Consider the following 13,416-nt stretch of genomic DNA (forward strand, 5'->3'; position numbering starts at 1 on the left):
CCAGATGAGGAGGAACTCACGGCCTTCGAGCTGAGACTCTATGAAAACCCAGACTTTAAAAAAAAAACTGGCTGAGGAAAATCTATACTGTTTTGATCTAAGAATGCTGTTGCTTAATTTCAACAGCAGTCTTTTTTTTAACAGTCAGTCTGCTTTATATTTCTTTTTTTGTTTTAGTTTGTTATTTTCATATGTAGTTACACTTTTATTTTCAGTTAGATTAGATTAGATTATATAGAACTTTATTAATCCCTTGGCAAGACTCCCTCAGGGAAATTAGCTCTGATTTTTATATTCAGTTACATTCATATACAGTTATGGATTCATCGAACGTCAGAATATTGACAGCACATCTTTGCAGAAAATGTTGAATTTCTCAAAGTTTTCGATTCAGTTGATTGAGCTGCTCTCTGGGACACAGAATTTGTGGGATCACCAAGTAGTTGCTGGACAGCATATAGCAAGTCTATGCACAGGTGCTGTGAGTGCTCTAGGCAGAATCTCTGACTTCTTCAGAATAGAATAGAATAGCCTTTATTGTCATTATACATATATACATACATATAACGAAATATTTCCTCTGCATTTAACACATCCTAATTACAGTTAGACACAATCACCCACTAGGAGCAGTGGGCAGCCACAGTCTGGTGCTCGGGGATATAGAGACTCTCCCTTGGTCTGGGGCAGAGAAGGAGCAGACCCTAAATAAGCATGTTTTTTGACTGTGGGAGTAAACTGGAGTACCCGGAGGAAACCCACGCAGACACGGGGAGAACATGCAAACTTCACACAGTAAGGGTGGGAAGTGATCCCATGACCTTCTTGCTGTGAGGCACCAGCGCTAACCACTAAGCCACCATCCGCCAGTAAATTCCCAGTGAATTCTGGCATTCCTCAGTGATGTGTTCTGGGTCCTACGCTGTTGTATGCTTGCAATGACTGGGTGCTAGGCAGGGTTGTGGAGAACAGCAGCATAACTGTTTTTGTTGGCAAAGAAAGGTTTGCTGACCTTGACGTTGCACATGATGCAGTGATCTCTGCTTGCAGCACTTGAAGAATAGTGGGGTGTTGGAGTGTCTGGGTTTCTTATTATCCAAGATTAATAATAAGATCCAGGCTTTCACTGACTTCCTGGATTCTGCCATCACAAGTGTGAATGCGTGCGATGAAAGCGGAAAAACTGTTGAAGGATTCACTTACTACAGTGACATTTATGTTGCTCACATAGGTAAGGTCTAACCTTACCAACCCCTCTGAGCAAGGACATAGGCGACAACGGTAAGGAAAAACGCCCAGTGTGCAAAGCACAGTCACTTAGGGAGACTCAAGGGACACATTTTGGCCATGTAGTGAGTTTGTTGGCATGATCCAGTAAGTAGATGTCTTAATGTTGAGGACTCCAGTAACTGGAAAAGGCCAACCTGGCCCTCTTCAACCTGATCTGATCAACACCTATTAAATAAAAGTTTTGGAATAGAATGTGACAACCCAGAATTCACTCCAGGGCAGTGTTCAGATTTCTGTGCACTATGTGATATTCATGGAACCATTTTTCTTTTTTCAATCTGTGGTTTTAGGTTAGGTTTTTTTTTTTTTTTTTTTTAGGAACATAGAGGGTCTTCTTCTTGATCAAACTGTGCAGAGAATACTACAGATGATCCTGTCTGTCACATTTGCTCAGAGAATGTCCTGGAGTGGGAAAAGCAAGAAGATTTGCTTTGGATCTTCATGCTTGAAGGACATTGTTAACAGTAAGCACCGTGACCGTGGTCCAGTAAAAAAAAAAAAAAAAGATGATGCTTTGGAGTCAGAAACAAACATTTGCTTTTCTGACGCCATGAGGAGGAACAGTGTGTGCGCCAGAGCTGCAGACAAAGGAATCGAGTCTGTCGCCGAGTCTGTTCCTCAGGATGAGGAACAGGAAGGACATCAGAAGTGAGGATCTCCACTACCTGGCACTCAGCGGTGGGCCCAGCTAATCTAAAAGTTAGCTTCCATAACCGCTACTCTGCTGACTGAAAATAATTTTCTTGGCTCTAAAACCCTGAAAAACAGAGTTAAAAGCTGATGTTTTTTGTATGTTGTAGCTTAAATATGGTGGTTCCAAAATGCAAAGATCAAATGATAATCAAGATGTTCATAAATAATTAAATATAAATGAAAATGGAAAAGTAGTTTCCATTTATCAAACAGTTTATTCACAATACACTGAAGTATTAAAAAAAATGAAAAAATAAATATACACAAGGGAAATAATTTTAATTATCTAATGAATGCATTTACTATCTCCTTGATATGACGCTTGTTGTCTTTGTGCAGTGTTTTTGATTATTTTTTTATTAGTGTATAAGTTCCAACAGCAACAAATGTAAGATTTTAGGATTTGCAAATGTTTATGACCACTAGACTTTATTTCAATTTTTATTTGTGTATTTAGCTGATTTAAAGTTAGCGTATCTAAAGTTAGTGGATGCTAATTGATCTGCTAAGGTTTTCAAAGACACCTGAAAAGCTAATCTGCTAATGAAAAAGTTAGCTTCTCTAATTAACACTGTTAGATGTTCTAGTTAACTGTTGGCAGTTAAATTTTTTTTTTATGTTTTTTGCAGCATCATTGATATTGACACTCTAAAAGTAGACGTGCTGGTAAGTTAATATTTAAGCAGCTGGCATCACCCTATAATAAACGTCACAAAACAAAATGAATGTTTTCTGCAGGAAGAAGGCCACTCGCGCCTGCATCTGCTCATTTTCTCCTTTTCCCATCTCGGGCCCCCTCACATTCTTTTCCTTTGAGTTAAATGACTGAATCAAATGGATTTAGCCAAATGAATGGGTTCAATAAAAGTTGTGTTGTAGGGGTTTACAGCCGAGGTTGGTCTGTTTATCATGAATGAAACTCTATTTGAAGGCAGAGTGAATCGTGACTGAGCAAATTACTGAGAAGTCGTCCTTCGTGGTAGTCCATAATCATCTCTGTGGTGTGATCACTCGTCAAACTGTCACGATTTTCAGGGACATGAAGACAGCTGGGAAATACAGCCTAATTTCACATTCAGTCAGGTCCATACGTTTTTGGACAGTGACAATTTTTGGAATTTTGCCTCTGTACACCACCAAAATGGAGTTCAAATTACACCACCAACAAAAACATCACATTAATCATATATGTCATATTAATCACACACACACAAAAAGTCAAATACTTATGGACCTGACAATACACATTTATACTGACGTTTTGATTCTGATTGTTTCCTAAATTAGTGCATATACAATTCCACATGAGCTTAAATAGCAGTTTACCTTAAGTATGACTGCTGCACTGAGGTAAAACTAAATGATCGGGAATTTGCTTTTATCTGGTAAAAAAAAGTATTTTTAACCAAATTAAGATTTCCTGGCATTAAAGAGCTCTAACCTAACTGTTAAGCAGTTTTAAATGATTACACTTATAACAAACAGGGTCTCATGGTTGTCACAAACCACCAGGAAAAGGAAAAGTTTGTGTTGTTAATACACACAAACAAACAAACAAACAAACACACACACACATATATGTGTGTGTGTGTGTATACATATATACACACACATATATGTGTATATATACAACCCCTGGCAAAAATTATGGAATCACCGGCCTCAGAGGATGTTCATTCAGTTGTTTAATTTTGTAGAAAAAAAGCAGATCACAGACATGACACAAAACTAAAGTCATTTCAAATGGCAACTTTCTGGCTTTAAGAAACACTATAAGAAATCAAGAAAAAAAGATTGTGGCAGTCAATAACGGTTACTTTTTTAGACCAAGCAGAGGAAAAAAATATGGAATCACTCAATTCTGAGGAAAAAATTATGGAATCACCCTGTAAATTTTCATCCCCCAAATTAACACCTGCATCAAATCAGATCTGCTCATTGACATTGACCCTATGTGTCTTTTTGCAAGGAATGTTTTTGCAGTTTTTGCTCTATGGCAAGATGCATTATCATCTTGAAAAATGATTTCATCATCCCCAAACATCCTTTCAATTGTCCAAAATATCAACATAAACTTGTGCATTTATTGATGATGTAATGACAGCCATCTCCCCAGTGCCTTTACCTGACATGCAGCCCCATATCATCAATGACTGTGGAAATTTACATGTTGTCTTCAGGCAGTCATCTTTATAAATCTCATTGAAACGGCACCAAACAAAAGTTCCAGCATCATCACCTTGCCCAATGCAGATTCGAGATTCATCACTGAATATGACTTTCATCCAGTCATCCACAGTCCACAATTGCTTTTCCTTAGCCCATTGTAACCTTGTTTTTTTTCTGTTTAGGTGTTAATGATGCCTTTCGTTTAGCTTTTCTGTATGTAAATCCCATTTCCTTTAGGCAGTTTCTTACAGTTCGGTCAGACATTGACTCCAGTTTCCTCCCATTCGTTCCTCATTTGTTTTGTTGTACATTTTTCGATTTTTGAGACATATTGCTTTAAGTTTTCTGTCTTGACGCTTTGATGTCTTCCTTGGTCTACCAGTATGTTTGCCTTTAACAACCTTCCCATGTTGTTTGTATTTGGTCCAGAGTTTAGACACAGCTGACTGTGAACAACCAACATCTTTTGCAACATTGCGTGATGATTTACTCTCTTTTAAGAGTTTGATAATCCTCTCCTTTGTTTCAATTGACATCTCTCGTGTTGGAGCCATGATTCATGTCAGTCCACTTGGTGCAACAGCTCTCCAAGGTGTGATCACTCCTTTTTAGATGCAGACTAACGAGTAGATCTGATATGATGCAGGTGTTAGTTTTGGGGATGAAAATTTACAGGGTGATTCCATAATTATTTCCTCAGAATTGAGTGATTCCATATTTTTTCCTCTGCTTGGTCTAAAAAAGTAACCGTTACTGACTGCCACAATCTTTTTTTCTTGATTTCTTATAGTGTTTCTTAAAGCCAGAAAGTTGCCATTTGAAATGACTTTAGTTTTGTGTCATGTCTGTGATCTGCTTTTTTTCTACAAAATTAAACAACTGAATGAACATCCTCCGAGGCCGGTGATTCCATAATTTTTGCCAGGGGTTGTATATATATGTGTGTGTGTGTGTGTGTATGGACAAGATTAGGAATGAACATATCAGAGGGACAGCTCAGGTGGGACGGTTTAGAGACAAAGTCAGAGAGGCGAGATCGAGATGGTTTGGACATGTGCAGAGGAGGGACCCAGGGTATATAGGGAGAAGGATGCTGAGGATGGAGCCACCAGGCAGGAGGAGAAGAGGGAGACCAAAGAGGAGGTTCATGGATGTGCTGAGAGAGGACATGCAGGTGGTTGGTGTGACAGAGGAAGATACAGAGGACAGGGTGAGATGGAAACGATTGATCTGCTGTGGCGACCCCTAACAGGAACAGCCGAAAGACAAAGAAGAAGTGTGTATTTTCACAGATGTGCTCTGAGAAACGAACTAGTGATGAATCGAAGTGTGAAAATAATTATTAGTTGCATTCATACGATAATTGAAGCTGTTCATATTTAAAGTCTAAGCAAGTGAGCACTTCTGCTTCATTTTCTGAATAAATTATGGGATGACACAATATTCACACTCATCACAATTAACCGCTAGGTGGCACTGTTGCCTCTCTTATAGCAAAGAGTCTGCGGCCATAGAGTATGTTCAGCTATCAAGATAGTTCACGAACTCGTCCAAACAATGAATCAACTCAGCTGTTACTAACTGCATACTGAATTACCCACTGCGCGTTGTCGTATTCTTATTGTTTGTAAACCACATCTAAAGTCAGCTGACGAGAGAGTACGGGTTTACAACAGATTTATAGACGAAGATGGAAGTAAACGTAAGTTAACTCTCACTTGTAGTGAATGCTCTTTGTTGTAGTCTTCTTGGTGGAGCAGCAGTATGGCGGAGTGAAGCGTTTTTAGCGCGTCTTATTTAATTTATGAGAAGCTGTTCATTGCGGCCAAATGTCCGGCAATGCTGTGAGACGGCCCGGGGTTGGAGTCGGGGTACTGGTGACAGACTCAGACCACCCAGGCTGCGTTCTCCTGGGCAAACGGAGAAGTTCAGTCGGCAGAGGAAAATACCAACTTCCAGGCGGGCACTTGGAGTTTGGGTACGTCATTAGTGTGACTCCGCCTCTTAAAGAGGAACTGCTTCTTCCTCACGAAAAAAATAAACCCGAGTTTCCGTTTTGAACTTGAAACTGAATGTGAAACCTTAATTGAGACTAAATAAAACGACAAATGCATAAATACATTCATAAAAATGTATAAATAAAATATACAAATACATGCATATATTTATCTATAAAATCAAGGCCCATTTAATAGGGACGTGTATAAAAATTCTATCCCATACAAATATAAAATCTGACTGTGAATTCAGAAAGAACATGAAAATCCCTTTAAAATGACCTGAAAATCATGTGATTATCTTAAGTATTAAGGAAGTTATGGGGATTTTTGTGCTGGGAATCAAGCTTGGCCTTAATGAATACAAGTAGATGAAACAATAGGGCCTTTGTGATGGAGTTGGACTTGTTCCTTCATATTTTTTCTCATAACTTCCTTAATATCCAAGATATCTCCATGAAATTCTCCATGAAAGAATGATGGCATACCACCTCTCCTTCATTTGCCTTCATTTTAAATGGTATATCATCTCCACTCTGGCAGTCACTGGATTTTGGCAATCAACCAGAATCTTTCTGAAATGGCCAATCCTTCTGAAAATCAGCAAAAATGAAGAGATATGCTTACTATTTATTCCCTATACATTGATTTTTAAGCTCTATTCTTCCTTTTGGTGCAATTTATGTGACTTTGACGGGGGGTGAAGGACAATGGAACGACATAAAACAGACTAAAAGTAGAAATGACAAGATTAAAGAATCAAACGTTTGACTTTCTCAAGCAAAACTGTGAGATACGACCTTTTTAAACGGAGGTTAAAAAAATGTGAAATGTTGATGTTCTAAGTCAAAATTATGAGACAGTAAATCAAAATTTTAACATTTATGGTTGTAATTTTGAGGAAAAAATTGAAAATGTTGACTTTTTCGTCATTAATAGATGACTTTTTAAATTCATAATTATGAGATTTAAAAAAAAAAAGGGATCGATCTATGTTCCGATCCTCACCTATGGTCATGAGATTTGGCTCATGACCGAAAGAACGAGGTCGCGGGTACAAGCGGCTGAGATGAGTTTCCTCCGCAGGGTGGCTGGGCGCTCCCTTAGAGATAGGGTGAGGAGCTCGGTCACTCGGGAGGAGCTCGGAGTCGAGCCGCTGCTCCTCCACGTCAAAAGGAGTCAGTTGAGGTGGCTCGGGCATCTTTTCCGGATGCCCCCTGGACGCCTCGCTGGAGAGGTGTTCCGGGCACGTCCCATTGGGAGGAGGCCCCGGGGAAGACCCAGGACACGCTGGAAGGATTACATCTCTCGGCTGGCTTGGGAACGCCTTGGGGTTCCCCCGGAGGAGCTGGGGGAGGTGTGTGTGGATCGGGAGGTGTGGGCGGCTTTGCTTGAGCTGCTGCCCCTGCAACCCGACTCCGGATAAAGCAGAAGAAAATGGATGGATGGATGGAATTATGAGATTTTTAAAAAAAGCCTAAAAGGTTTGACTTGCCCAATCATAATTTCGAGACATGAGACACTGAAGAAGCCCTTTATATTTTGGGGTGGAGCTTTGAATTTTTTTTTAATTCATGCATTAACAAAACAAAAACACTAATTAATTGTGAAAGGGTTGGAGAATGGGTTGGGCTTAATAAGGTTGAGGGCATGACATGCTGTGGCTTGGCAGAGATGCACTCTTCAGATTGTCCTCTCAAATTGGAAATTAGTCAAAAATTTCTGTCTTCACTTTCATGTACAGGCTATTTTGCGCTGCTTCTGTTATAAATGAGTTGAACTTAGTCATGAGTGTGTCGGTTTTTATAGAGCTTGCAATCATTCTTGATTTCTGAAATCCCCGCTTCCACCACATTCACAGTTTTTAAACAAAAACAACACCCTAAAGACCCTTAAACAGTCACTGTTTATGGCAAAATTATCTGTCCTTGGGTAGTATTTTTTATTATTAATATTATTATTCATAATTCCCTAAAGTATAGGCTGGGTGTTATTAATGTGTATTGTTGTAAACGTCTGCTAAATACTCATTTACAATAGCTTACAAATGGAGTTTGTGCTGTGCTATTAAGGGAAGGTAATTGTTACAGATTTTTCAAATTAACAATACAGCAAGCTACATACCATTTAGAAAACATTTTGGTTTAATTGAGAAAACCTAAATTGATGGTAAGTGTCAAGCCATTGTTGTAATTTACAGTGTTTATGGATTTAGCGGCCATAAAAATTTGATGTGCCTATTTTTACTGCTGGTGTAGCCACTATGTTCTGTGTGCTGTTTGGAAACAGTGAATCAAAACTGAAAATCATTGACATTAGTCGGTTGATAAGAGACTGTCAGGTGGAAGCAACCAGTGGTGTAATATGTAATAAGGAATGGGCTGTTGTTGTGCAGCCGTGCATTGTCATCCAGTGGAAAGTGATGTTCTGATTGATGTGTCTTTGAAAGAGAGACATGGGAGGAGTGCGCCATGAGAGAAGTGATGGAGGAAGCGGGTGTGCATTTGACGAACATTTGCTTTGCGTCAGTGGTGAACTCCATCAGACTGGTGGAGCAGTACCACTATGTCACCATAATTATGCAAGGGGAACTGGACAGGGAACTCTCAGGAGAACCGGCCAACCTGGAACCAGAGAAGAATGAAGGTACGCAAAATGAAACAGTAGTTTGCTGTGAGATTTTGTAACTTTTTTCTTTTTTTTGGACATACATACCATGCTACAAACATTCATCGCTGACCTCTTAAGTTTCCTAGCATCAGATTGAAGTTTTGAGACTGAAAACTTCCCTGTAATGCTGCGTTTACACATAGGCAAAATGCATTACGAATGTCATATTTGCGTCATTCTTGGTACATTCCTGACATTCTTAACGTGACGTAACGCATCTGAATAGGTTGCTTAATAGTGCGTGATATTCTTGATTTTCGTGGAGCATGTTTTGGCTGTGAAAAAATCTTCCACGAATGTCACGCACCACCCTCATTTCGCCTCATGTCGTGGAGGTCGCAACTGAGTGTATTGATCCATCTTGATTAGTGGTGATCCTTAATAGAGCGTGACAGCGTTCTTCTCTGACGTGCACACAATTAAACCCTGCTGTACCATTTTTCCGTTAGAAGTGACACTGTTTTTTGGGAGAGACTAATCCGAGGGCGGAGTGTGGGAGTGTCGGCACAGACCATTCAGAAAATAGGGGTTTCAGCAGAAACCATATTAAACCGTTGTCTTCGACTGAACGATTCACCCTGCCTTCACTGCGCATGCGTCATTTCTGAGCATCATCAGCATTTCACTGATTATAACTTCGTTTCTGCTTCAAACTGCACTCCAGTCACCATCTGTCTCAGCGACAGATATATGAAGCTTTTGTACAACAATCATTTCCACATAAATTCAGCATTATTCCCAATAAAAGACGGCAGAAGTGATCAGAGCGCCGCAGCAGCACATCTGAGTCTGACGTGCTGCTGTGCCGACATCATTTCAGAGCGTCAGTAAAGACTTGCTGATTATGGCCTTGTTTTCTGCTTAAAACAGCCTCATTTCTGCTTAAAACTGACATTAGAATGATTTAAGAGGTTTTACTTTGTCATCTGATGGTTAATAATCACATTATTCCCTTTTATGGCTTTGGGTGTAGAGAGTCAGTCTCATGCGTGCTGCTGTGCTCCCAAATGATGCATGCACAGTGAATGCAGGGCGGACCGATTTTTAGGGGGGGACCGTTCAGTCGGGGACACCGGCTCATCCGCTAGATGGTGGCGAGTATGCTTTTAAGTTTACCGAGCCGGGCTGAATGGTTTGTGCTGAAACTCCCACACTCCACCCGTGGATTCGCTGCTGTGTTTGTGCCGGCTGTCCCCAGATGTGGTCAAATCCCATAATATCATGTAGGGGTTCAAACAAGACTGTGCTGCCCTGTTGTATTTGAAAATAGCACAATTCCATATGCATTTTTTCTCGAGATGATTAAGGCTTTGAACCATCAAGGTCAAAGGCAAGGCATCAAAGGGTAAGGCCTGGAAAAAAACAAAATTGCGTTAAGGAGCCTTACGCAGTAAAATCACCAGTGTTAAATTAACGCTGACAGTGAACAAATAGTCCCACTCTGACCAGAGTAGGACCATATGTACACTGGCAGTGTTAGTTTTACACTGGTGAATTTACTGTGTATGGTCAAGGCAGAGCATCAAGACACTGCAGCACTGATGGGAAAGAAAAACCACAAAACAACCAGAAGTGTTCTTCATTAAAGTAGTTTAAATGTTCTTCAGATCATCGTCATCTGTCATGACTGTTGAAAAGCATATATTTTTTAAACATCAGGGCAAAACGATCAGGTAAAAAAAAATAGTGTTTGTTCCAGTAGACCTCCCTGCCAAACTGTCAACATTTCTGTAAAAATATCTTGAGGTGATTCAGGGTGAGCCATTCCTGGCGGCTAATGAGAAGAAGTCAAAGTCATCATCATCATCATTATCATCAAAGTCTGGTTTGAGTCTTTGATTACTTGGTTGGAGAACATTTTCAAAATAAAGATATTATATTGTTGTTTTCTGAGACCACTGCAGTTTGTTTAATGTTTGCAATATCAGATAATTACTACGTACCACAATTAGACATTATATTGTTTGATTTTTAGTTTTCCAATCTGCTGACTGATTCTTAAGAATGATCAAGAAAAAAAAATCAGATTTGGACTGGTTCTATCTTCTTAAATATATATTTTATTTTTAATTTAAATGTATTTTAAATTTGCTGGAAACTGTGATACACAGTCCGACAAAAAAAAAAAAGGTGTCTAAACTAAATAGCACAGTTAAGCCTAAAACGTAATTTGCACATGAATTAATAGTGAGCTAAATCATGTCTTGGTTATAAAGGATTTGTTGTTTTTCTCTTCCAGGGTGGTGGTGGACACGATGGGATCAGTTTCCTCCTGAGGAGCAGCTGTTCCTGCCGCTGGCCACTCTGAGACAGCAGGACTTCAACCCTTTCAGCGCTGTTACTCACAAACACTGAAAGTAAACCCACCTGTTCTCCCTCATCATACGCACTGTATAAAACAGAAAAATATCTTCTTTTGAGGTTTATATGAGTGATCATGCTGCATTCTTGATATATATATATATATATATATATATATATATATATATATATATATATATATATATATATATATATATATATATATATATATAAAACTTATAAAGGAAAATCATGGAAATCATCAGAGGTACCCAAACTTTTACACACAACTGTATATATATATATATATATATATATATATATATGTGTGTGTGTGTGTGTAGAATTTGCATTTTGCATCACCACTCTTAAGGGGCATTTACACGAGCATGCCTTTGCTTCATGACACATCAAGACCTGTGTCGTGCTGGAGAGTAAACTCTCTTTAACGGGTGCAGACAGGATGCCACAGGGGCACCGGTGCATGCTATTGCACAGAGAATTTTGAAATGTTCAAAAAAAAAAAAATCTTTCACGCACAAATATTGTGCTATATGGCACGATCTAATCTCCAACACGACGTGCAGCTCGTCAAGTGGAGTAAACAAGAAGTGAACAGAGCGAGTGGTGATGTCAGCGGATCGCATCAGAGCGCAGCGCGTCTGAACGATTATAACAAGAAGTAAAATCTGTTATAAACATACTTTAACAGCTGCAGACAAGAAGGAAAAAACACGCAACTGTTTTATCAAACCATGACGATGTAAAAAGACAAATTACTATTTTAGACGGCTCAAAATGCCTTCTGAAGCTTGTTACAAGCTTTATGGCGCTGAACGGCTCCGGCTGCAGCCTCCTCTGTGATTCAGGAAGTGATTAGAGCCGTTTTCAATGGCCAATCTGCAGAAAAAAAATGATTAATCTGCCACAAAATAATTATTTTATATATGCAGTGTCCAGTGCAGAGTGCGTGGCAGCCGGTAAAACAAAGAACGGCGTCCAGCTGTGAACACAGCAGGTGGGATCGTCACGACGAAGTTCGTGCTATTGTGTGAAGCAAATGCATGCTCGTGTAAATGGGCCTTTAGCTTCATAGTCGAGTAGAGCAGAGAAAGATATTCTTTCACCAAAACAGATGAGATCTAGGCTTGCATCTCAGATGTACCTTCTGGTAATTTGTAGCTAAACTTTCAGGTCTTCTTTTTAAGAAAATCCTCCTCTATACTACTTTATCATGAAGCTGTATAACTGATGATACAAAATGCAAAATTTGCAATGTGTACAATTTCTCCAGTCATAGCCAGGGAAGACTGCAACGTCTGGGTTGTCTGGGTGTCCTGGTGGCTTTCCTCACTCTTCTCCTTCTTGCACAGTCACTCAGTTTGTGAGAACTGTCTACTCCATGCAGATTTACCATAGAGTGTCATACTGTTTGTATTTCTTCATAATTGATGGAAATAAAGTCCGAAACATATTCAGTGGCAGCTTTACCATCAGAGCACCTCGTCCAGAATGACCACAAAAGATTCCAAGTTGTTATTTATGTTAAAGGGGGCAATACACAGTATTAAGAACAGGGGTATGTAAACATTTGATCAGGGTCATTTGGATAGTTTCTGTTGTCATTATGATTTAAAAAGAGTAAACAGTTGTTTGACAATAAATGCTTCACCCAACCACTAACAATGAGTGAAAACAAAGTTTATATGTGTATACTGTAAAATTTGACAATGATTTTAATTAGTGATTCGGGTACAGTAAAAGATATTATGTTGGTAACATTAATAATGAAATTATTATTATTATTATCATCATTACCACCAACAACAGCATCTCTTTTTTATATAAACAATGCACATGTTTTCTCCATGTTTTTGAAATTGTTCCTCTGCACATGTAATATTTTGTAGTTGGAGATGTTGGTGTGAAATATAGGGCATGCATAGAGTTAGTCATTGGGTCTGCAAAATTTTCTTAAATAGCTTCATAGAAACTACTTCATATTTAGCTCTCATAGATACAAATGAGGACCAGTGAACTTTGTATTTTGGGCCATAATGGAATATTTTAACATGCATGCTGAACATAACATAAAATAAACACAGACCTATTATGTTGATTGTGAAATTTTGTTACTAATCCCAACGTCCAGCTCAGAACACTTGCTTACTTGTTGCTTATTAACAAAAGAAGTCTGAATTTTTACTGTGCTTTCCGGTAGTACAGCAGGATATTGTAATCCTTCACGTGTGTCTGTCTGTGTACAAAATAAGAATTCAGAAAAGGGTGAGAAGAT

The 13,416-nt window shown here is 39.1% G+C and overlaps 1 protein-coding gene across 1 annotated transcript; it reads left to right on the top strand.

The window, feature by feature from the left end:
- Nucleotides 1–5,897: 5,897 nt before the first annotated feature.
- Nucleotides 5,898–11,258, top strand: nudt15 (nudix (nucleoside diphosphate linked moiety X)-type motif 15). The gene is made up of 3 exons (XM_034176056.1): nt 5,898–6,130; nt 8,599–8,795; nt 11,059–11,258. Exons 1-3 carry the CDS (start codon nt 5,982–5,984, stop codon nt 11,172–11,174), a joined length of 462 nt encoding a protein of 153 aa, XP_034031947.1. The 5' UTR covers nt 5,898–5,981; the 3' UTR covers nt 11,175–11,258.
- The last annotated feature ends 2,158 nt before the right edge of the window (nt 11,259–13,416 follow it).

The sequence above is a fragment of the Thalassophryne amazonica genome, chromosome 1 (genome assembly GCF_902500255.1).
Source record: "Thalassophryne amazonica chromosome 1, fThaAma1.1, whole genome shotgun sequence".
Classification (NCBI taxonomy): domain Eukaryota; kingdom Metazoa; phylum Chordata; class Actinopteri; order Batrachoidiformes; family Batrachoididae; genus Thalassophryne; species Thalassophryne amazonica.